This window comes from Eublepharis macularius, chromosome 5 (assembly GCF_028583425.1).
Source record: "Eublepharis macularius isolate TG4126 chromosome 5, MPM_Emac_v1.0, whole genome shotgun sequence".
Classification (NCBI taxonomy): Eukaryota; Metazoa; Chordata; class Lepidosauria; order Squamata; family Eublepharidae; genus Eublepharis; species Eublepharis macularius.
In genome coordinates, this window is record NC_072794.1 from 114,077,265 (window position 1) to 114,103,758 (window position 26,494).

The 26,494-nt window shown below is 42.2% G+C and overlaps 1 protein-coding gene across 1 annotated transcript in view; it reads right to left on the reverse strand.

The window, feature by feature from the left end:
• DSTYK (dual serine/threonine and tyrosine protein kinase) overlaps window positions 1–5,982 on the reverse strand; it is a 60,753-nt gene extending 54,771 nt beyond the window's left edge. The window contains exon 1 of the mRNA XM_054980951.1: window positions 5,589–5,982. Coding sequence (XP_054836926.1) covers window positions 5,589–5,880 — 292 coding nt within the window. The 5' untranslated portion in view covers window positions 5,881–5,982. The remainder of the gene's footprint in view (window positions 1–5,588) is intronic.
• Window positions 5,983–26,494: the final 20,512 nt, after the last annotated feature.

A 26,494-nucleotide genomic window follows, 5' to 3' on the forward strand; every position in this document is an offset into this window, starting at 1 on the left:
CACAATTACTCAGCAGGTCACTGTCTACAATTATCTCATAAATAGATAAGATGCCTTGAAGGGTTTTGTGTTTCATATTTATTACAAAGCCTGAACTTCTGGGATCCGGAAGGCTATGAATAAAATTAATAAAGTCACAAACAGGCTGCAAAACTGACAAGTGGGAGGGTTGCATTTTGACTAAAGGATCTAGTACTTTGAAAGTCTGTTAAAAAGTGCTTAAGCCATTTAAAACTTTGTGTATCAAAACTGTGATCCAAATTAAAGTATGCCAATAACCTGTACAATTCATGAACTAACTCACCATTATCCAGAAGTCAGACCCCTTTCTAGCTGAGCCACCATTTCCCAAGTGGCTACTCATTACTCAAGTCATATTCCATAAGCAATAAGTTTCTATACCACAAAACACTGTATGGTAAGCACATCTATGTAAAACCCTTAAACATGCATGCATATTCCACTAGCAGAATCTGTAAACTTGATAAACATTCAATTTGATTACTATTATTAGTGAATTTAAGCATATTGGATTGGATTGGATGTCCAGTTTAACCAACAAGGAAGGAATTTTCTAATACTAAAGACTAACCAGGGATATTGGAGAATGCAGACTCCTGAATATTTTCTCACTAGATCAAGACAATTTGGTTTCGTTTTCTTTCGTATTCCGTGCTCTCTTAAGTACCTCATATTTGGCAAGCTTTATCACCTTTATCAGTTTCACCCAGTCACCAGATTTTGACATTGTGTTGCCCAGAATTAATCTTGCCTTAATGTGCAATGAAACACTAAAAGAATCATAGTGCCAAAATATAATCTAAATAATATTCCTGAAGAATTTAAAGACCAGGCAAGGAACAGATTTGCAACACTAAGTTTAATTGATCCTGAGGCAGAAGAACTATGGGCTGAAACCAGAGATGTTATCAAGGAAGAATGTGCAAAGACTATTCCAGTAACCAAAAGAAAGGAGAAGCCTAAATGGATGACTGAGGAAACTCTTAAAATTGCTATAGACGAGAAGCAAAAGCAAAGGTGACAGAAATAGGGTTAAAATTCTAAATGCAGCTTTTCAGCAACTTGCACGCAGAGGCAAAGAAATTTATTATAATAACCAGTGCAAAGAAACAAAACAACAAAAAAGGAAGAACAAGAGATCTATTCCAAAAGATCCGAGAAATCAAAGGGAATTTCAAGCCACGGCTTGGGATGCTGAAAGATCAACATGGAAATACAGTATCTGATCAAAATAAAGGAAAGATGGAAACAATACACTAAAGAACTATACAAAAGAGATGGAAGGATGACAGATACTTGCATCGAAGAATCTTTTGATGAAGAACCAGAAGTCTTAGAAAGTGAAGAAAAAGCTGCCCTCAAAGCAATTGGGAGAAACAAAGCACCTGGAGTAGACAGAATACCAACAGAGCTATTTCAAGCTACAGAAACGAAGTCCATCAGAATCTTAACAAGAATCTGTCAAAAAATATGGAAAACAAAACAATGGCCCATGGCCTGGAAACGCTCAGTCTACGTGCCAATCCCCAAAAACGGGATGTCAAAGAGTGCAGCAACCATCGGACTATCATGTTAATTTCCTATGCAAGCAAAGCAATGCTCAAAATTCTACAGTAAAGACTCTTACCATATATGGAATAAGAAATGCCAGATGTTCTAGCTGGATTCAGAAAAGGAAGAGGCATTAGAGATCACACTGCAAATTTACGATGGCTAATGGAACATACCAAGGAATTTCAGAAGAAAATCAGCCCGTGTTTTATAGATTGCAGCAAAGCTTTTGACTGTATGGATCATGAAAAACTATAGAGTCTTAAAAGAATGGGAGTGCCACAACATCTGATTGTTTTAATGTGCAACCTGTACTCTGGACAAGAGGCTACTGTCAGGACAGAGTATGGGGAAACAGAATGGTTTCCAATTGGCAAGACAAGGATGCATATTATCTCCCTACCTGTTCAACCTCTACACAGAGTATATCATAAGGAAAGTGGGATTAAATCTAGAAGAAGGTGGAGTGAAAACTGGTGGAAGAAACATTAACAATTTGAAATATGCAGATGACACCATGTTACTGACAGAAAATAGTGAAGACTTGAAATGATTACTGATGAAGGTTAAAGGAGAAAGCGCCAAAGCAGGATTACAGCTGAACATCAAGAAGACAAAAGTAATGACTACTTAGGTGTTATAATTTTAAAGTTGACAATGAGGAAATTGAAATTGTTCAAGATTTTCTATTCCTTGGCTCAGTCATCAAGAGCAGCTGTGAGGGAGCTAGATAAGATCCTTAAAGATAAAGATGTCTCTCTGGAAACCAAGATCAAGATAATCCAAACTATAGTATTCTCCATTACTATGTATGGATGTGACAGTGAAGAAATCTGGCAGGAAGAAAATTGATTCATTTGAAATGTGGTGCTGGAAGAGTTTTTTGCAGATACCATGGACAGCCAAAAAGACAAATAAGTGGGTACTAGATCAAATCAAGCCTGAATCCTCCCTAGAAGCTAAAATGACAAAACTAAGGCTATCATACTTTGGTCACATCATGAGAAGACAAGATTCTCTGGAAAAGTCACCAATGCTAGGAAAAGTGGAAGGTAGTAGAAAAAGAGGAAGACCTAAACTGAGATGGCTTGACTCAATAAAGGAAGCTACGTTCTCCAGTTTGCAGGATCTGAGCAAGTCTGTTAATAACATTTTGGAGATCTTTCTTTTGTAGGGTCGCCATAGGTCAGAGGCAACTTGACAGCACATAACACACAAAATGTGCAACTTATAGGGCAGTTAAGAGAGTCATGAATTTTTCGTTATCATCAAGATTTTAGCCACCTGATACTTTCATTATACCAACTCTCTCTCTTCTCACACTCACACACACAGCAGGGGACTCCTGGCCTTTACTTGCCTGGGAAGCCCACCCACATGCATGCACATGCATGATCTGGTCATGTGGAAAGGACTGAATGCATTAAATGGTAGCAGCATATATTTAGGGAAAGTAACCATTACGTTCCCTTTTCCCCAGTAGCCCTGGGCTGTATCTGGGCGAAGGGAGGCCAACACAGGGAACTGGCTGCCTGTCTGGTGGAGCCTTGGGAACAGGAGAGAGGGGATCCTGTGAGGATTTGGGACAGGGCTCTCTGCCTGCTGTAGTAAAGGAGTGTGAAAGGCTTGTGTGTGGATGTGAGGTGGTGGGTCTACCCATGTACCCATATCCACCATAATTGTACAGATCACCTCCCTTGCTACAGCATTCTCTGTCTCTATTTCCCATAAATCCCAAAGAATCCATTTTCAAGTAATGTTTTTCATAACAGTCTTGAGAGCAGTTCATGCGCGTAGAACAACTGCATTTACTACATATGACTGTACCAAACTCACGTATGCCAGTCCTCTGGATCTCACATTTATGATCATGCAGAGAAGGTCCCATGAAGACTAGCATACATTTGATTACAATTACCCTGAAAGGCACTGCCATAATCATAGGAATCATTGCAGTCACTTCTAGTTCACAGTGTATTTCTTCCATGAGATGGCATACATACAGACTTAATACTATTGCATATATATGAATCCATCCTAATCTTCCATAAAGATTTTCAACAAGATGAAACAGAAGTATAATGGGGGGAAATCCTAAGTTTCCATTCGTGTATATCAGGAAATCAAATAAATATTTGAAAATGAAACGTATTTCAAAAAGTTTCAGTTGGGTAGCCATGTTGGTCTGCTGCAGAACATCAGAATTTGAGTCCAGTGGCACCTTAGAGACCAACAAAATATAAGCTTTTTAGAGTCAAAGCTCAGTTTTCAAAAGCCTCATGCTACTACCTGCCTAACCAGGATTTCCAAACTTTTGGTGCATTTTTACAAAGTCCGACTCAACAAATCTGAAAAACTTTTAGATATCTCGAAGCTTAACCTATGAGGGGAAGATTCACAGAACTGAACAGGCTTTAAATTTATTCTGTTTCTTAAATCACAAAAGATTCATTCAAACTAGTTACACACATTTAACACAGATTCAGGGTTTAAAACATACAAAGTGAGCCACTTCGCTCTTGATGAGTCAGAGGTGTTGTGTTGCACATCCATTCAGATATTAATCCCCCTACTTTATTCCTCGTTTCAAAGAACCATTTTGTTTCACTTCCTCTTTTACAAGCCCTTCAACACATGGCCAGACTGTGTACCACCTCCAATTATGTCTATGCATTTATGCATTGCTTCGTTGAGTTGGATTTCACAATGTAGTCCAGCCCAAGAACGTCTGCTCTTTTCAGCTTCAACTAGCATTTTCTCCCCATTTACCCAGCATCCAATTAACATGGAGTCCATATTATCTGAGGGAACAGCAAGAAGGGGGAGAACAAAATGCTGTCAGCATGCATACCGCTGCATTACAGTACTAATAATCAAAATGCAAGCTCAGTGGAGAACTATTTAAGACTGCTATCCACAACGATTCCTGCATGCAAAAATAAACAGACATGCTATTTGAACTACTTATTCAGATCCCAGAGGAGTAGTTATGTTAGTCAGTAACTGCAAAATAAATCAGGAGTCAAGTAGCAGCTTAAAGGCTAGCAAAAGTATTGCTGGAATAAATGTTGCTAGTCTTTAAGGTGTCACTTTACTGTTTTATTCAAATTAGACCCACCATCAAAATGAAAGGTTTACTTCTCATTTTGACCTGACACCTCAATAGAGAAGAAAACACAAAATAACAGGCTATGCAACTGTCAAGTGGCAGCAGTGCCTCTCTGACCAAGCATGCCCCAAGGACACCTTGGCTATCCTCCTTTAAAAAAAAAAAGAACAGCATGCAAGCACGCACGTGCACACCGACACACGCACAGAGCCACAACAGCTTCCTATTCAAAGGCAGCGTGCCCGGCAAGCCTAACGGAGAAAGGCAACTCTTGGGCCCGCTGTCGTCACTTCTCTCCTTGGCTCTGGCCAGTTTCCAACAGCACAGACCTGCCAACACAGCCCCCTTTCAGCAAGCACGGGCTCCCAGGTTTAACTCTGAAATCCCCACTGCCACCACACCAGCCACTCATCAGTTACGTCCGGACGAAGGGAGCTTGGACTGGAAATCTCGCGGGTCCTTAAGGTGCTTCTGAACCCGAGTATTGCGCGCACCCGCCATTACTAGCTCAAGGCCCCTCAGCTGCTGCAGCTGCCCCGATCCCCCAGGCACGGCTGCCAGATACAAACGCTGGTAGGTCTCCACTGTCAGTCCCATGCATGCTTCTTTGGAGAATAGCACACCTCGAGACAGCGGGGATTTGCTGCCAAGGAAACACGCAAAGGATGCGCGGGAAGGATTCTAGCTAGCCTTTAAAGCGCCACTGGATGTCTCTTTTGTTGCTACCCATATACAGGACGGCGCTGCGCGGGTTGCCTAACGGGGGAAATTCCACAGAGCGTGGGCTGCGAGGATGGGGAAAGCCACACCTGATGGGCTTTCCCTGCTGCACCACGGAGCTGGGAACCAAGCGCTGGCGCTCTCCCCTCCTCCTGCCCCAAACCCGCCCGCACCTGGGGCTCCTTACCGGCTTGCAGGGAGGCACCCCCGCCGCAAGGGGCGCTCTCAAGGGCCGAGGGGGCGGGCTGAAGTCGAGGCGGCTCCTCCCCGGCAGGCCCAGCGCCGGGGCTGGGGAACGCGGCCAGCCCTTGGGAGTATTTGATGTCGCGGAAGAAATTCTTGGTGTCGCGCAGGTTGTGTTGCAGTCGCGCCAAGTGCCGGTTGTAGTGGCCAAAGGTACGGCACAGCTCGCGGCTTAACCCCCCTCCGCCGCCGCTGACAGAGCCCCGGGCCGAGGAGCCTCCCCAGCCCCCCGACATGTCGTCCTCCGGGGCGTCCGTCCCCGAGTCCTCTCCCCACCACGGCGGGGCCTCGGACTCTGCCAGGCTGCTGCTGTCGCCGCCCGGGCCCCACACGGCCTCCTGCGCCCCTGTCAGCAGCGTCTCACCAAACCGCACTGCGCACGGAACGGAACCTTTATCCGGGCGCTCTGGCGGGGAGGGGGAGGCGACCGAGGGGCGGACCCCATTCGGCTCCCCTGCTCGCTTTGCACTGTGGGGAATGTAGTCAGAAGCCGGTGCGCCTCTGCTATTGGAATGGAGGCATTACAATGCTTTTGTCTGCGGGGAAGAAGATGCTATGAGCTCCTCCCTGAAATGTACCGTGGGTTTTGTAGACTTCAATCGATGCTCTTGCAGGAATTCCAGTTCTTGAGATTTTGGCCCCTGTAAGTGTAAGGCGGAATGAGGTGAGAGCTTGAACTAAATGCATAGACCGTAAGGTAGGAATGCAAGCGGTTTTCAAGATCTATGAGAAAACGAGAATCTGCTACTGCCTGAAGATACGAGTTTCCAGAGAATCTGATTTGGTTTTCAGAGATAAAAAGAAAAAAACATGGTCAAAGGGCTACTTCTTGCAGAACCTGCTTCTGTAGTCTCTTGCTTTTTTATACCGGCCAGTGGCCACTATGTAAGCAGATGGTTTATTCGATGGGCTTAGAACGGTATGACTCTGTTTAGGACTGCACTGCACTTACAGTGTATCTTGAATCTAATGTACGTGCATGCACACAAAATTCTCTGATTTCCTTTCTTTTAATCCCTCTACCACCTATCCCAACAATTATGCAGGTGTTACATAATATGTAAAACTAAATCTGTGAGATGAAATATTTTATTAAACATTCTTAAATTGTCCTTTTCTTTTTAATAACCTAACCTAATACATTGGCCTGTACATGACAAGTTATTGAGAAGTAAATGAATACAACACATATATTTACTTTATTTATACCCCATCTTTCTCCTCAATGGAGACCCAAAGCAGCTCACATCATTCTCCTCTCCTCCATTTTTTGTCACAACCCTGAGGCTGAGTGTGTGTGACTGACCCAAGGACACCCAGTGAGCTTGCATGACAGAATGGGGATTCAAATGTAGGCCTCTCAAATCCTAGTCTAAACCTCTAACCACTACACAACATTGCTTCACATATAGCAGACAAGTGTGCAAGAGGTGGTGGTAGGAGAGTGTCAGAGACATAATAACAGTGATCTGGTTTGCTAATGTGGTAGTATAAGCATGTAAAAGTCTCCCTAATTTCATCTGAGTAAAGTGAAGTTTTGTGATATTACAGTTGGAAGAAAGCTGCATTAATCTCAGTGGGGCTGACTCCCACGTCATTGAACAGAAAATTTACCCAGAAGTAGGTACCATTATGATCAGCCTGACTTACTCCTAATGAAGTGAATAAGTGTACATTAGTCCTAGGTACTTCTCTGATTTGCCTTTAAAAATAGCATTCTGTTTCATTACTAAAACATGCAACAAAAGGCATCCTTGTACCGATTTTAACTCACTCATCCTTCAGGATAAGTTTGACAGATGTTTTCTGTATCAGACTTGCTGACATATTAGCAACACTTGGACCCCAATTATAAGATCCTTTCATTTGTTCTTTTATATCTCTGCCTTACTCTCTAACTCATGTTATTAAAGATCTACACCATTTTAGAAAGCTATTCAAGTCATTATAAGAAGGTTACTATTATCATGAATGACTGTTACAATGATTTCTTAATGTCCTGCATTTAAAGGTAAAGCACGGAGTCATTACTGACCCCATAGGGGGACGTCGCTACCCATTTAACCAACCTCGGAAGGATGGAAGGCTGAGTCAACCTTGAGCCAGCTACATGAATCTGGCTTCTGCCAGACTTGAACTCGGGTCGTGAGCAGAACTTGGGCTGCAGTAATGCAGCTTACCACTCTGCGCCATGGGGCTCCTGTCTCAATGCTCAGACTTTGGCAAACTCCTAGAAGACATCCTAAGAAACCCCTATATGTCTTCATTATTAACCCTTGATGCATAGAGGATATTGAGAAGCTTCTTCTATGCCCAAATCCAGATATTTTCAAACTGATATTCACAATACTCTGAATTCTTAATTATAGATTTAAAATAGAAGGGAGAACCGTGTACATTGCTCTGAGCTTCTTGAGGAATAAAATAGGATTGGATTGGATTGATAGAGTCTTGAGTTTCACAATACAAATGAAAATCAGGACATGATGATTGTAAATAAAATGCATTCTACTACTATTAATCTCAATCTTTTAGAGATTAGACTGATAGAGCCTTTATTGTTACAATAAAAAGGAAGATTAGGACAACATGATGATTGTAAATAAAACTAATTCTATTACTACTAATTCCAATCACTCAGTATGTGTTTTGTGAAAATCACAATGCTGTTAACATAGGGTGCTGATCTGGATAGCCCAGACAAGCCCAATCTCATCAAATCTCAGAAACTAAGCAGGGTCAACTTTAGTTAGTAATTGGATGGGAGACCTTCAATGAAGATGAGTGTTGCAGGGGCAGGCAATGACAAACCACTTCTGTTAGTCTCTTGCCATGAAAGCCCCACCAAGGGTCGCTATAAGTCAGCTATGACTTGATGGCACTCTCCACCACCATATTAACATAGGACATTTTTAGTTCCCAGTGGTCAATTGCAATCCCTATGCCATGAACAAACATCCCGAATAACTTAATAACAGCAGTGTTACCCACCTAGACTTGTATCCATCTCTCAGATACGGCTATTAGCATTTCCCATGAAAGAAAAAAATGTCCTCCGTTATTTCTGCTACATTTTACATAATCTTCTATGCCCTTTAGCCATTATGATCTCAACTGAGCTGAAAGGAAGATTTGTTCAAAATACCCACACTATTAAATTAGACTTCTCTGTGATCACTCTTTTTAAAAATCTTCTGCAAGGAATGCCATTTGGTAGCAACCTCTTATCTTTTAATCATAAGATCAGCCATTTCAAGTGCTGCTGCCAGTTTACACAAACATAGCCCAATACTATGCATGTTTATTTTTTTTAATTATATTTTATTCAACTTTTTCATTTTTTCCAAACAACAATTATAACAATAGCAAACAAAGAACAGTAAGAAAATTCACTTAACACCATAAGAAAAATAAACATCTTGCTTCATGGACTTTTTAACCCTTAAGCGAGATATTAAAATATTACTGCAGTACATAGCTTGTAGTATTTTACTTGTACTATTAGAAAAGATCGGTATTAACTTTGGCATCAATTATCACAGGTATGCCAATGAGAAATAATAATCTTATTTCATGTTGTCTTTTAACTTACAGTCCTTGTTCAATAAATAGTCTTGAACTGGGAGCCATTGCTCTAGAAGGTGGGATTTGTAATTTTGATTTTCTCGTTGGGCTATTTTCCATTATAAAGTGGTCCCACAAATGGGAATGCTAATTGGAGATTGTAGGTAAAAAATTTTTGTCTCCACATGGAAGGTATGACAGATTTGGATATAGCTCAAAGTGATAATATGAGATGAATTCTGCTTTTTGAAATCTTTGGGTCATTCCAGTGATTCAATAAGATTACTTCCGCGATTTTAGGTACCACAACCCCAGTGATCTGTTCTGTTTTTTAATTACTTTTTTCCAAAATGATTTTATATACTTACAGCTCCACCAATAATGCGTGAAGGTTCCCAGTTCACCACATTGCTTCCAACATTTCAGTTAAAAGGATTGATTGATGTGATCGAGTTTGACAGGTGTCAGATACCAGTGAGAATATATTTTAACAGTTTGCATTTTTATATTGAGAATTCTGGACTTAAAATTCTGAGATTTCCAAAAAAATTTCTAATTCTCATTAGAAGGATCTATATTGCACTCATTTTGCCTTATTTTTTTATATGAGAGTATTTTGTTTTTCTGTCTTAAATCTAGTAAGATGTGGTAAATTTTTGAAATTAAGCCCATACTTTTAAATCACTGTTTTAAAAGTTTATTTTTGAATGCTTTTTAGGTGGTCTTTAGCTTTATTCCTTTATTTTTTTTCCTGAATAGGTTTTCCTAATGTGTAGCTTTGTTCAATATCTTTCCAATCAGTTATAACAGAATCATTAAGTAGCACTGTGATATATTTAAGATGTGCAGCTTCATAGTAGGCTTTGAGGTCTGGGACATCTAGGCCACCCCTATTTGATGTTCTTTTTATGGTTTCATAGGAGATTCTCGGTTTTTTGTTATTCCAGAAAAATTTGCTGATTTTTGTTTGTCAATCTTTACAAATTTTATCTGGAGTTGTTAGTGGCAGTGCTCTAAATAAAAATAATAGTTTTGGGAAAATAAAAGACCTAATTAAGTTTATTCTTTCTATGAGTGAAAGCTGACTGTCATTCCAATTTTCAAACAATGAGGTAAGGGAGTGAGGTAAGGGAGTGATGCTTTGATATGAATTGGTATCAAATAAAAAAAATTGTTTAAACTCCAATTTGGTTGTCTACTATTTTGGTGTGATAATTGAAGTGAGCACTCCACCCATGAATGGTCTGTTCACATTTTCAAGCCAATTTTTGATGAGGAAATTTGTTTCATTTACTTTGGTGATGCAAGGATATAATAAATCCTTGTGTACACCCCATGTCTGGGCAAGAAGTAGGTATAATCTCTTTCTTCTGGGTAAAGAGTTCTCCATATGTCCACTAAATCAAAATGTTCTAATAAATTTGATAAATGCTCTATTTTTGGTTTATTTAGGTTTTTAAATTTAGGTTTTTTGTGATTTGTATGATCTAGTTTGGGATTAGCAATTAAATTCAGATCTCCTCCTAAGAAAATTTCTCCTTCTTGAAATTCTTTTAATTTAGTGAATGTTTCTTTCAAAAATAACGCCTGATTGTTGTTGGGATCATAAATTGAAGCTAATGTCATCCTTTTGGATTCAAGTGTGCCTTTAAGAAATAAATATCTACCTTGCTGATCTGATTCTATTTTTGTATAATCGAATCTGTTATTCTTTGAAATCAGTACAACAACTCCCCTGGATTTTGACATACCATATCCTTGATATTGATACTCCCACCATTTTGATTTAAATACCTGTTTTGTCTTCGCAGTAAGGCGGGTTTCTTGTAATAGTAGTATATCTGGGCGTTGCCTTAACAGCATTGTCATAATTCTTTTGCTTTTGACTACATTGTTAAGACCTCTGCAATTTAATGGAATAACTTTAAATGCCACCACCTACAAAAGCAAAGTTATAATTATTTAAATTAAAATATGTAGCCAACCAGTTTCTTGTATGAGAAGATCTTGTGCGTTGCCTTAGTTTATCTTATACTCAACCTAGATTGTACATTAGGTTTGCATTTTTCTAATTATTTTTAAGGCTTGCATGATGCTTACTAATATGGTTTCCTCTAGGATAGTTAAAAGGGGGGAAAGGAGAGATAGGAGCAGGGCTGGATCGACGGGGGGGCAGGGGGGGTAGTCTGCCCCTGGCGCCGCCAAAGAGGGGGCGCTGGGTGCAGTTGCCAGCCCCAGGAGCTATGCACGCACATAGAGCCTCACTACGGTTGCCCTGGGCACTGGCAACCGTAGAGCTGGCCCTGGGAAGATAGGAAGAAAGTGGGAGGAAAGAAGAGTTAAGGGAACGAAGAGAACCAACAAACAAGTCTTAACTTCTTTTACAAGAAAAAACAACCTAGTCCTCTCTTAAGAAGGAAAACCACCAGAACTTTTCCCTTAATGGGAATTAAAATATAATATAAATGTAGTGTTTACACCAGAGTTAAGTCTTGGGGAAAAGTTAGTTATATATATAAAAAAAACTGTATAAATATTGTCACCACTGTGCTTAAAAACCAGTTTCTGAGGTTTAAAAGAACAGGAGGCAAAGAAAGCCTCAGAACCCTATCCCATCCTCCTCCCCGCCATCACCCATATTTTCTAACACATTTATAAGCTAAAAACGCCCTTGCAATTAAAGAATCAAGAACAGGTAAGCCATAACTTCAGCAACAGAGTTGGATTTAAGACACTCTGGATACTCTTCTCAGGCTTCTTTCTTCACAAGGATTCTACTCCAGCTTTTAATTGAAGATCTAGATTTGTATGCTCTAGTCTTGATTGGAGACTCTGATGTTATATCCAGTTGTAATTCTTTTAATATTCTGAGTCCACATTCTTAGTTTGCAAGGGTTTTCCCTGATAATGCACCAGCAGCCTTGTTGATGTTATCCACCGATATCTGATGCCTGCTTCATTTAATTTATGAATGATCGGTTTGATTTCTTTTAGTTAATGTCTCGTTAGACAGATCTTGAGAAACAATTTTTTTTGTTCTGGAAAGAGAAGAATCTCCTGGCTCTTACCTCTCTCATTACTTTTTCTTTTGTCCTGCTGTCCAGGACTATGTTTGTCTGGATCTTAGATTGCTCACTGAGCGCAACCTGTAGGCATTGATAATGGTTGGAGTAATACCCTCCTCCAGTTTCAGCTCATGACTTAGCCATTCAGCTAGAAAAGCTGTAAGGTCTGTGCAACCTTCATCTTTCTCTTCAAAGTCTCTGAGCTCCACATTGTTATATCTTAAATGTATTGTCCAAGTCTATTATTTTGTTCTCTAAAGCCATATTTTTAGCCTGTAAGTCCCAAACCTCATCATGAACAGTAAGACCCACTTCCATTGCACATTCTGCTGTCTGGAATACATGTTGCAGAGAGACTTTAATTTTGCTGAGTCAGTTTTTAAGGATGCCTTCAATTCTATTAACAATTTTTTCCTCCATTCTCTCCATTGCATTTTTCAGTTCATTTTCCAGTGCTTGTATCTCCTCTGATTCTTCCAAGTTCCTTGTGGTGGCCATTTTAGATTGTGTTTGTCTTTTTTCATCTGGGGCTTGGTTTGCTTCTACAGGCTCCAGGAATGCCTTTATTGAAGAATTAGTTGTGCCAATGAGCTTAGCTTTGCCCCCACTGACTTTTCCCATTGCCTTTGTCAGCTTACCACTGTTCAGGTGCTTGATTGCAGCCATGGCGGGGATTTAGGGCTCAGGATGAGGCTTTCAGATGGCCGCCATCTTTGCGCGATGCCCCGCCTCCCTTCTACTATGCATGTTTACTCAGAACTGAACAAGTGATTTCAGCAGGACTTGCTCCCAAGTAAATGTGCTGAGACTTGGATCTTGCCAAATGATTCAACAAGTCTTTTTTTCAGGATAGGAAAGTGAGATTTCCTCCTTTAATGCACCTTTATTTAGTTCTAATTGAAGGAATTATGGTGTATGTAACTGGGGTACATAGGTTGCACCATAGGACATGAGGTACTGATTAAGCTCCAGAACCACTTTTCTGTTTCTACCCAGTAACCACTACATGTCCAAGTAATGTCCAAGTGAAGGCTTTACTGAATAAAGGGTTTGGGGCCTAGGATAGGGGTGCCAGACCCCTGGTGGGGGCGGGGGATCCCCCGCCCTCACCTGCGCACCCTGCCCCTACTTACCTGGCCAGCAGGGAGGCGCGCACCCTCTGCGCGCTCCCCTGCGGAGCTGTGCGCTCCCACAGATGGAGCCCGTTTTGGGATGCTGTGGCACGCAGGAGCACTCCCGCGCTCCACAGCGGCTCAAGATGGGCCAAATCCGGGCCAAAACAGGCCCGTTTTGAGGTGCTGTGGAGCACAGGAACACTCCTGCATGCCACAGCGCCCCAAAACAGGCCTGATATGCGCCCAAACGGCTGCCGATTGGGCCAGTTTTGGCATGGATCGAGCCCATTTTGGGATGCTGCAGTGCGCAGGAGCACTCCCACACTCCACAGTGGCTCAAGTTGGGCCCAATCCAGGCCAAAACGGGCCCATTTTGAGGTGCTGCGGAGTGCAGGAACACTCCTGCACTCCACAGCGCCTCAAAACAGGGCCAATCCACAGGCGCGTTTTGGGCCGCTGTGGAGTGCAGGAGCGTTCCTGTGCTCCACAGCAGCCCCCAACGCAAGCCCCTGCAGAGTGTGGGTGCTCAGGGGAGGGGGGTGATGCGTGATGACATCACTTCCTGGAAGTGACATCATCACACTTTGAGGGAATGTGTGCATGCTTTGCACATGCGCCCCCCCGGGAAGAGAAGTAGGAGCCAGGCCCCGATCCTCCACTGGGAGATTGAGGGGGCCTGGCAACCCTAGCCTTTAGAACCTAGATCTGATTAATAGACTGCAGATATATAGATAGACTAGACTAGCAGACAGGACTAGCAGATAACTGAGGCTCATGGGGATGTATAAAAAAAGGTTGCCATGACTACGAGAAGTGGTATAATGCAGGACTAGGCTAGCTGAAAAGACTGAAAGGGAGAGAGGAATGCTGAAGCTACTGCTCTTTGGAAGGCAAAGCTTGTTTCCAAGCTTTGGTTCTAAGAAGGTCAGAGAGCTGAAACTGCTAGCTGAGAAGAGTTGAACCCTTCTCCCTGGGAGAATAGCAGTAGCTGGGAGAAGCTGAAAAAACAACGAAGAGCAAAGAGCAGGAATTGCTGGCAGCTGAAATCTTCATTGACTGATTGAGGCCAGCACCCTAGTACAGAGCTGCCCCACTTCATCTTGTCAGGAGGAAAGGGGAACTGCTCCTAGGTCAACAAGCGAGCTCCAGGATTCATACAGCATTTTCACAGAAAGAGTCCTGCTGTTGCAAGGCCTTCTGGATATTTGGGATGCTGTTCCAGGCATAGCCTCTGGCCAAACCCACAGAACTGTCTGTGCACTCTACCAAGTGGATTGTGAGTAGGAATCTGCTCCGGGGTCACTGGTTACTGACTCAGGATTGGTAACTTTGGGAATGTTTTCATAGTTACGTTCTGTTAAATAAATTGGATTTACATTTTGAATTTGTAAACATATCTCTAGACAAGTAAAACCCTTACCCAACTTGTACTCTAATTTACCAGCACTATGTGGCATATCAAGCCTATATAGGTATTCCCCCTTCTTGTGCCTAGCACCAGGTCACAGACTGAAAAATGTTGAGTCGTCAGTTTAATAGGGTAAGCAAAGATCTAGACTGGAACTTGGTTAAAATTTCTTTTGAGCCATAAACTTGCAGGACAGCAATGTGATACTTGTCACTGCTGGATGGCTAATAACACTTTCAAAACTGGTTGAATTAAGGTCCTAGAAGATAGATCTGCCTGTGGCTGTTAGCCAAGATAACTAAGAGTCCTCTCCTAAGCAGTTACACTCTTCTAAGTCCATTGGTTTCAATGAGCTGAGAAGGATGTTATTCTATTTAAGAACAGATATCACTGAATATAACACTTCCATAGTCAAGTCAGTATGCCTCTAAATAGTTAGTGGGATGGAGCTGGAGAAGAAAAGAAGACTTTTTGCATTCATGCCCTGCTTGTGGGATTGCTGGAAATATCTCTCTGGTCACTGTTGGAAAGAGAGTGCTGGACCAGATGGACCTATGGCATAAACCAGTAGGATTCTGCTTACATCCTTACAATGCCTCTGTCTGTGAGTCAACTGATGGCAGGCCCGGCGCATCCATGGAGGCGGTGCCAGCAGCTGTCTTGAGCACTGAACTCTAAAGGAGGCGCTGTGCCGGCCCATGACGACCCCCCCTGACCCGGAAGCGGGCCACGTCCCCACTTGCCTCTCCGTCACTTCGCTGTTGCCACCTGCCTTGGCTTGGCTCTCTGCAAACCAGGCGCCCAGGCGGCGCAGCAGTAAGTGGGGAAGCGGGCCACCTCTCTGCCCCTTTGCCGTTGCCACCTGCCTCTGGTGAAGGGGACACTCCTGTGTGGTGATGTCACAAGTGACATCGTCACGCAGGGCCGGAGTGCATGCTTTGCGCACGGGCGGGGGCACAAGTAGGTATCTTACCTCAGGTGTCAGAAACCCTGGTACCAGCCCTGACTGATGGATATCTTATATGAATGTAAAGCTTCTTTGTATATATGTGCTCTGCTCACCAGATCCCTCCAGAAAGTTGTTGTATGAGGAGGAAACAGAAGTGTTATTAGGCCTTCAAACGGAGAGGGATTCTGCGATTTCCTTGCACTTTAGAAGCTTAGGCCCCAGGTGGGTCCTCATTCCTCCTGTGTGACTGGAGGAGGGAAATGGCTACCTCTCTTTGCACAGCCAAGATCATTCCAGGTTCTCTCCTTCTTAATCTCTGAAAAGTTTGTTTGCAGAGCCAAGACTGAATAGTTGATAGAGTTGTTATTTCAGGTTTGCTATCCTGAGACAATAACTTCTGACAACACAATAAAGGAATTGCTGAAGGCATTTGCTGGTCCCTGCATTTCTTTTTGAAATTGTAGATGCCCTGTTCAGTCACTCACCAGAGATAATTGTGCTATTGCTGAGGTGTTTACTTATTCTTTTATGACAAGGAGATATGGCAAGAACCACTGATCTTGTCAACAGTGATTGACTCTTTCAGCTCTCTTTAACTCTCTGATTCACTCTATAAATATTTTAACAAATTAAAGGTTGGAACCCCCCCCCCCCCAGAGCTTGTTAGTCCAGGATGACTAGTCAGATAAGCAGTTCAGATGCTGCTATGGCCTTCTGTGTTCATGTTTTAAGGTAAGCAAGTAGTTGGTCAGGTAGCTCTATTTTCTTCCCTTTACCTCATCCTAAGGCCCATGGGCACCCTCATTGGGCTTCTGTTGCCTCTAGGATGCCCTTTGACAATGCTTTCAATTGCAATATAAACCAAACAGCAGGCTGATTACGACAATATCAAATTTAGCAGACATTTTATGAGAATAGTGATAGCTTGATTTTGAAAAGTTGTTACTGGACAGGAAGTGTATACTTTCTTCTATATATGCTATTTTGATTAGGAGTTACTCTTATTCTAAACTGGCCTTTGAACAAAAATGGAACAAGGCTCTTGGTTATGTCATACTAGTGAAGGTTTGGAAGTACATACTATCATCTGTCTAATCTTTTGCAGTTTCCCTTCTATTTAAGAAGAAAGTGATGAAGATGATTCATCAGTGACATTTAACTCAAATGAAGATAACAAAAGTCTATAAAACACTGTGGCATATCTGGTGTTTTCCAGATTTGGAGACAGAAAGTATATCCAAGTGAGTAGAGAAAATTAAAATGTATTTTTGATTATAAAATTAACCTCATTTCAAAAACGTAGAAATGTTAAAGATCTTGAATGAATTTGGTCTCCTCTAATTAAATGGATAGATACAAATATTGTTTAAAGTTTAATGAAAATGTTTCTTTTACTTTATATAGTTGAAATATTGTAAATTTCAAGTTAATAAAAAGGCAAAAAAAGAGAAAACAGTGATAGTTCTCAGCTACAAAGATATGAAACTTCTTTCAGCAGATTAGAAAAAGAAATAGGGCAAATAGTATATTTTGTTTTCTTTGCATCCTCGGATCTACAGCCACTGCTTATTGGAATAAATATTTTGGTCAGGGCTAGTAACAGGTTTTGGGGGACCCCCAGCAAACAGTGCCCAGGAGCATTCTCTCCTCCTCTGCCCATCTTCCAGACCCCTTCTTTTGCCTTCCTTGCAGCTCACTCACAGACTCACCTTTAGGTTCGCCAGGTCCTCTCTGGCAAGTGAGGGAGAAGAGGGGGTGGCAGGTACTCACGGGTCTTTCTGGTGCATGTATGTGCCAGTGCCCATGCACACTCACATTCCCAGCCGATGATGCCACTTGTGGCACAACCCAGAAACAACAGTGTTGCACCAGGGCTGATTCTTTAACAATAAGCCCAAAACATAGCATGTTAGGAGCCATTTGTTAAGGAATTTGGTGTGACATCGGCATTTCCAGGTCATGTCAAAAGTGACATCATTGACCATGGATGTGGCTAGGCATGCACCCATTTTCCCAGCCTGCCTCCTACACCACAGGCCTATTTCTTGGACCTGCTTCCTCTTGCCAATCAGCTGGTGATTGGCGGACAGAGGCAGGAATTGCTGAGAGATTGCCCACCATCAGTGGGTGGCACCTGGTAACTCTTTCCCTGCCTGTTCACAAGCCATCCCACCAACCGTATGTCCTTTCCCCAAAGGTGCTTGATGGTGTCTACAGATGGGAACACCACCGCTGGGCCTGCCAGGAGTGGGGCCCGCCAGGAGTGGTGCACTTGCATGTCCTTCCTTGACAGTGTATGGGTGGGGGTTCTGCAGTAATGAGCCTTGCTAGACACCCTGGGCCCTATCAGTTACCCCATCCCAGGCTATGCTGACACCAACCCTGACTATTGTTAATATTTTTGAGCCAATGAAAAATGTAAATCATAGCTTTCCCAGTAGACTTTCAAAAGGAGCAACCCTAAGCAGATCTACTAGAAGCAAGCAGGTCCCATTTTATTCAGTGGGGCTTACTTCCAGGAAAGTGATTTTAGATTTGCAGTGAAAGGCACTTATTTTCAACATTGTTATTTTTATCTTTTTCACAAGCACTACAATATAATGAAAAAGCAAGGAAGAGCTTACAATGGTCAGAATGTCCAGAAAAACATTATAAAATGAATATGCTGCCAAGGACCAAACAAAACACCACTTCAGTGTCACTGTGTCGGCCTTGTGTTTTGCTGCCAATTAGCCCATTGCCTGCAAAAGGTGGACTTTGCCCTTTTGCTCACATCTCCCCCCAGTGGCTCAAACCCATCACACTTGTTTGAAACATGGGTGACGTTCCCTGGCAAGCTGTGAGGCAGTTGGAAAAAACGTCACTGGAGGTGCTGTTGTGTGTTCCCTTATTGCTCTTCTGATGCATGGCAAAAGGGGACTCAGCAAAAGGCCAGGCTTGAACACACAGTCATGCAGCTGGGGTATATAGTTGCCAGCCAACAGCGGGGACATGGGCAGGATACTGATGAGATGCACAGCAGGACGTCACTTCCAGACACACACAACACCAACAATGTTTAAACATTTTTCTTTTGCTGCCTAGAGTGCTACAGTAGGGAAAGAGGGTTGCTCATGCTGTTGCGGAAACCTGGCTACCCTGCCATTCATGGGGGCATTGTGTCTGCAGGATACCACTCCCTAACTGGTAGGTGTTGCTGAAGTTTCTAGAGTCTCTGCCATGATCAGCATGCATAGTTCTTTTTCTGCTCAGCAAAATGTCCATAGGGTACCGACTAGTGGTGTATGTTTCATGGCAAAACCTCACTGGTATAGCTATGCTGTGGCAAGGCAGGCTCTCAGAATTGTGCTGCCATCCAATAGAATTAAGCATGCTTAAGCCCATTGATTGCAATGAGCTTAAGTGTGCTGAAATCTCTGTTGGAATGTGGTTAGTATTCTCTCCATATTTCTGCTGGCTAAAGGGCAGGACTTCATGATGCAAATGAAGTCCTGCTGTATTCGGTATGACAGCTCCTGGATTTGAGCATAAAATAAATTTAACAAGAACATAATTTGGATTCGAGTGTTTTGTTCTGTTCCTTTGAAGTATTTAAAAACCATTGGGAAATTGATACTGTTAAAGAAGAGAATAAGCAAAATTTAAGTTTGGGGTTTATTTATTGCTAGGAGAAAGTACACAGATGACCTAAAAGAGAATGTTTTGTTGAGCGATAGGAGTCAACTATCTGACAGTAGGAGTGTGAGCATGGTGCTCCATTTATTTTTTTTAAATCACTCTGTGACACAGCCGCCACCCTTTCTACACACTCAAGTAGAAGTTCAAAGACTTTCTACATAGATCAGTGATACTTGCTCAGTGACTTGGAAGGCACATGTGGCTCTTTGACACCTTGCCTCTTCCCCAGTGCAGCACCCTTCCCATGTTCCTAGAGATGGAGATAAAGGGCCTGTCCTTTCCAAGAAATCCTTCTTTGCCTTCTCTGTGCTGTCATTCAAGCTCTGGGGCAACCCATGGGAGAAGACCAAGCTGACTGCAGAGAAGACAGATTAAAACCACCACAGCAGCTTCCCAAGAAAGCAATTTGGTCTTAATGTGTTGGGGGTAGTTTTACCCCCATGTCTTCACAGCCCTCCTCTCCTCCTTCTGGCGTCTTGGCAATCTCGTTCTTTCAGTTGACCTGTGCTTAATGATGAGGAGACCACAGGAAGGCAGTGAGAAAATCCCTTTCCCTCACAAAAAGGCTGACTAAAGTTGGACCGTGATGGGAGAGACAATTCTATATATGCAAAGGTACTCTGGTAACTCTCAAAAAGTTACAGTTATATACAATATTAATAGTAATGTATTATTGTATGCATGTGTTTGGTGGAGCAACGCACAGGACATACAGTAGTCACATGGCTGTTTTGGATGCTGCAAATTTCAGTGCGGTTCTGTAAGCCTCAGAGTGAGTACCACTGGCATAGATGATAATTTAGACTGGAGACAGTTTTTCCAAAGAGCTGTGAGCAGATTAAAAGCAAATGTGTTGTGGATATTAAGTCCAATCACTTCTAGTCAACTGGATTTGAAGCATGTTATTGTTCCAGATAGCTTCAAAATCTAACCACCATTAATAGTGTGATAAAAGAAACAAAGATCTTTGCTTTGAAAGGATTTACAATATAAGGGAGGAGAGAAACTATGGGAAGTGAAATTATGGGAAGTTACTATGGGGAAATTGTTATAATTAATTAATATTATGGGAAGTTACTATGGGAAGTGAAATCTTTGAAACTGCTTTTAACTCTCTTAAAACCTATCATCAGTTTCTCCATTCTCACACTGTGGATTTTTTTTCAAGGCAGCTGTTAGTTTCTTTTCATTGTAAGCTGCAAATTGTAAGGGTTTAATAGCCTGGGTCTGTCAGTTTTGCGACTAAAATATGTATAACTGCAATTCTAAATAGAAGTATACCCTTTAAGCTCATTGATTTCAGTGGCTTTAGAAGGATGTGGCTCTATTTAGGATTGCACTGAAAGTCATAAATAATAAATACAGGTAATGATAAATACTCAACCATGAAAGAGCTTTGTGGGTTTGCAGTTGCTCATTGACAAACATGGAAGTGGGAAATTGAATGTGGGCATGACCAACCACTCCAACAGAACTCATGTTTGTTCCTTGGTTTTTCATGTCTCCAAATCAATTCAAAAGTGCTCCAAGTTGAAATATTTTGTGTTGATTATACTGGAATGAAAGTGCCCTAAGCCTTTTCATTGAAGGCTGTCTTTGGCAACCTGACAAAATAGCCTGCTGTCTTAATGTCTTGCATTTAAAAGAGAATAATACAGCAGGCTCATTAAGGCTTTAGCTGTCACACAGACCAATTAAGATGCTTATAAAACTACATCAGAGCTTTGTAAAAATAACTTTACAGAAATAGTCCAACCATTGAGACCACCTACTGGAACACATCTGCTCTGTACAGCCAGATCTCACATATCTCAGAAACAGAAAACACTTTAAAATAAGACAGAAGTTTATGTAGCCATCAAGTCTTATTTTTATCATTATGGCCACAGGATCATAATATGAATCTCTTAATTTGTTTTCCTCTGAATAAATTGCTGCCCAAAGGGTTGGGGCTCCAGGATAAATCTGAGAAATTTCAGATTTGGCTAAATTTTGGTGTTGACTGATGATAATCTTGAAAGATCTCAAGGTGGCTGACAAACAAATGTATCTATTATGCATTTTCACTGTGTATCTAAAAGCACTGACTTCAGCTTCACTACTGATGTTATAGTTGGATCATATTTTCATTTAATGTGATTTACAGCCCCATCTTCACAAGTATTCTTCTGCAAAAGTGTTGTTGAAATGAAATTACAGTAAAATTAGATAAAAGTGCAAATGTAGGTAATATGATACCTATTACTGAACCAGTTTCTGCAGCCAAGTGTGTTGATGTTTTCACTAAGGAGATCTTTTGTAGTAGCAAGCAGAAGTTAAAAAAGCAAAAATTCTGTGAAGCCAGAATTGATTCTATTAGTATGTTGAATCACCTTGTGTGTGTAAAGCACGCTTATGTCACAACTGACTTGTGGTTGCACCAGCAAGAGGGTTTTCAAGGCTAACAAGAAGCAGAGGTGATTTGCTATTGCTTTCCTCTCAAAGTCTGCCTTGGTGAACTCCCATCCAAGTAATGACCCTGCTTAGCTTCTGAGATCTTACGAGATCAGTACTCCTGATGTGTTCCCCCACCCCAAACTCCCCAGTCCCTTGGTTTAAGCTCTGGGAGACCTGGCGATCTTAGCTCTGTGTGGGGGGAAATTAAAAGAAAGAGTGTTAGTTGTAACCAGAGCCCTCCTGAAGTGTAAGTAAGGCAAGGAGGAGGTGGAAATGTCCAAAGGCAAAGGTTTAATAAAGTTTTTTTAAAAGCAAATCATGTTTTTTTTTGTATTTGATAGATATGCTTTCAATTTGTTTATTGATATTTCAGCACCATACACATAAATCAATTAGGATTTTGAATAGTTTCATAATAGTTTCTATTACCATTGGAGATATGGAATTCTTATTTTGAATATTATATATTCTCATTTTATTATATTCTTCAATAGTTTTTATCACCTGTTCTTGCTGTCAATCTATTGCCTTGGACTGTGATTCCAAACACAAATTTATTTTTTATTTATGTTAGTTCATTTATAGCCCATCTTTCTTCTGAAAATTGAAACCAGATTACAAAATACAGAAAACAATTCTATGAAGCAGCACAAAATAATAAACAATGCCATAGGACTGGGATTACAGAACTGGAAAGAAAGCAAACAAAAACTGTCTATAGCAGGGTTCCCCAACATGGTGCCAATGGGCACCATGGCACCCACTGATAGACTTCCTTACAATCACCAAGTGTTTTTAGAAAATGGTCACAACTAGTGAGGCTTTTGCCCAGCAGTGCTTCTGATTGGCCACTGGACATCTGATTGACTATGCAGATTTTTTAAAATTGCTTTTGGCAGCAGCTGTGTATTTGTTTGCCACTACAGCACAAGGGATCTGAAGGTCTCCACAGGCAGTTTCCAACTACACCTGACCAGGGTTCTCTTCACTCTCCAGAGCTACCTCCCTGTTTGACTAGGTAGGGAAAATCTTCTCTCCTTAGAAGATCTATCCCTTTCCTTTGGCCCGATTAGGAATCTGCACCTACTTCCCAAACTTCCTTGCCAACTTTTCCCCAGTTCTCATGTTAGTGTTAAAACTGATGTTAGGAGTCTGTCTCCCCAACTCTCCCCCCCCCCGATTTTTTTCTCCCAGTAGAAGGTCAGAAAAGGAAGATTTCACAACCTTTGAATGCAGATTATGTAATTTCTTTTCATTAATGGAGCAGTCTCAAAAACTTCGAGGACCATGAAGAAGCAAGGGACCTCTGCAGTTAAGATGTTTTTTTACAAAGATTTTATTTTTCTTTTAAAATTTACCTATCATGATAAAGGAGGAACAATTTAAAGGATATAATGAGAATATCAGAAGGGTCACCTATGAAGATTTAAGGAGGAAAGAGCTTTTCCTATATTCCAATTCTTTCAAATTAGGGATTGAGTTAAAGGAAAAGTACAGGGAACAATGCTAAGGAAGGAAGTCTGAAAAACAGGAAGAAAGAACAATAGTATGTTGTCAAACATCTATCAGATCCTGACTGAGAATATAATGGTAAATAGGAATGGATTTTGTGCTAATTGGAGATTTGAAGGAAGGATTAAGTATGAAATTATTTATACAAGAAAGAAATAAGGTTATCAGAATGCATTACTATACTATAATTAGCAAGATGATATTTAACTCTGTGAAGGTTGTAAAAATTACCCAGATCCAGGCTGATAGAGCAGATTCCTTGCACTTCTGGTGGCAATGCCCTTCTGTACCAAGGGTTGGGCAAGAACTTCTAAATAAAACAAAAGAAACCAATGGGTTTCAAACCTCTTTAGATGCTGGGGTACATTAAAAAGTCAGGTATACAAAGAAAAAAGAAGTGGCTTTATAGTTTATCATGGAAACTACAGTGCAAATAGCTCAATATTTAGAGAAAAGAGAGTAGGTCTCAATAGAAGAAAGCAAGATTAAAGTATTTTTAAAGAGTCTTAAACTTATATTTTCTAAGGTTTAGAGACAGGTCCAGACCTGGATAGCCCAGGTGAGCCTGATCTTGTCAGATCTCAGAAGCGAAATAGGGTCGGTCTTGTTTAGTAATTGGATGGAAGACCTCCAATGAAGACCAAGGTTGCAGAGGCAGGCAATTGCAAACCTCCTCTGTTAGTCTCTTGCCATGAAAACCCCACCAGGGGTCACTATAAATAAACTCTGACTTGAGGGTACTCTCCACCACCAGAGACAGAATATTAAGATGGCTGGATGAGGTGGCAATTTTAATAGATTCCTGAGATACTGGTAGGTCCTCCATGGTTAGAGACAATGAAGTGTTAACAGTTAAACAATGAGATACTAACACATATATAGAACTGATACATATATAGAATATATAGAACTGAACATATATAGAACTGATTTCAGTTAAAACAAATATTGGATCCTATATGGGTTTTTGCTCTTAATTTTGTATTATTGATGTTATTCATGATTATTACAACTGAGTTTTATTAATGCTAGTAAAATAACTACTATTAATTTTGTGTTATTATGTCTATTACTGCTAATTTTTGCATTATCAGTACTATGGATCACTAACATGGTCTTTGTTGTGTGTGTTTGTAAGATAGCTAATATTTTTGTGATTTTCACAATGTTGCAAATAATAGCAAATAAAGAGGAGGAACGGTAGCTCAGTAGTGGAGCATCTGTTTGACATTCAAATCCAATCTCTGGTGTCACTAGGTTTTTTTTTTTTTAAGATCAGGTAGTAGGTCCTGTCAAAGCCTTCCTTCTGGGATCCTTGGACTCAAGAGCTGCTGCCAGTCCGAGTAAACAATACTGTCCATGATGAACCAATGGTCTGATTCAGTATAAGGCAGCTTTATGTGTTCAATTTTTAAAAAACTTGGATCCTATTTTTCAATCTCGGGAGTCCTTATATTTTATTTTATTTTTGCCTGCTCAAGGATGCCTCATTATAGACCTGCAACAGAAGCTGCTAATGGGAGGAATTGTGTCTCCGACTGCAATCAGCTGTACAGAAAAATCAACACAAGTCACTGCATGGCACTACTTTTTGCTTGTAGTCATTCGTATCACGTGCATGTTACTTACCCACAGACACTTCTCAGGCATGAAACTGACTGGGTAACTTTGGACCAGAAACCATGTCAGCCTCCCCTACCCAGCAAGAAGAGTCAATGTTTCCTATCCTGAACTCCTTGAAGCAAGTGCAGGATATAGATGAACAGGGTTTTAAAAGACCAAATGTTAAGGGTGTGATTTGGGGCAGGGCCTGGGTCATTGCTGTGTAGTGTGCACTGCAGTGCAACCGCACATTGCTGGCTAAGGGGAGGTCTATATTGGCACGTGGTAGTAGTACAATACGGGGGAGAAGAGAGATTGAAATGTGGGCCTCTGTAGAGCTCTACAGCAAGTTTTACATACTCTCTCCCGCTAGGAAAAGAAAAGATGAGAAACATCACATAAAAAAATAAGAGTTCTGTATCTTTAGAGGACTAGCTGGCCAAGGATGCTGTGCGCATCTGAAACGCACAGACACATTTGCTTGCCCCCTGGGGCTATCAAGTTTCTAAAGCCGCAACATGCATCCGCGGAGAAATCGCAAATACGTTCAAGGCGAAGCCAGCCCTGGGTGGGTGGGGGGAGTTCCCATGGCGATAGGAGAGGAGGCGACTCCTTTCCTCCGGATGCATCACTGAGATCACGATTCACGAGCCGCTTCCCCAGCGTGGGGCGGGCCGGGCTCCTCTCCGGGGGTCCAAACGGACGGCGAGTCGTAGCGAATGCAGCCTCTGCAACGCCGCGAGGCTCCCGCCGCCTGCATTGCAAAGCCGCAGCCCCGGTGCAGCACCATCCCCCGATCGACAGCTCCTGCGACCCGGGAGGGGCGGGCCGGGGCGGGGAGGCCGGGAGCCACCGGCCAACCAAGCCTGGAAAAGCTTGGCGGGTCCAGCCCCCTCTCGCTCTCCAGATCGGGCTGCAGCTCGGGTTGGCTCTCTCCAGCTGTCCGTCAGACGATCAAGCCGGCTAGGTAGGTGGGTGGGTTAGGCTGAGGGATTTGCTCTTGAGCCTGGCTAGGAGCGGCGGGAAGTGGGCTCGTGGCAGGGGGTAGGCGAGCCGCCGCAGGCAACCTCTAGAAGGACAATCGCGACAGAAGCGGGAAGACATGCGCCGATTGGAAGGGAAGGTGCAGCTGGGCGAGGCAGCCGGAGCGCTCCTTTGCTGGCTTCAACAGTGAGTAGCGATGCTGGGAGGGGAAAGGGCATCCTCAAATGCATGGCATCCGATTCCCCACCGGCACCCCGGTAAAATCCCCCTCGCTGCCTTTTGCCTCTGTAATCGCCGCTCACGTGCCAAAGTTGGTGCCGGTGGTCCCAGCCCTGCTGTTGCCCAATGCAGGGAGTTGGATGGAGGCTTCTCTCCAGCTCCTCCCTATGGCCTGCCCGCCTGCATCTCACAGGTGAAAAGAACTTCTGCCTCCTGAGGTGATCTCGCTCTCTCCCTTCCTTCTTCCCCTTCCCGTCTCTCCCGGTTTTCACCTGCAATTCCTCCGAGGAGCAGGAGTGCAAGCCCACCCTCTCAGCC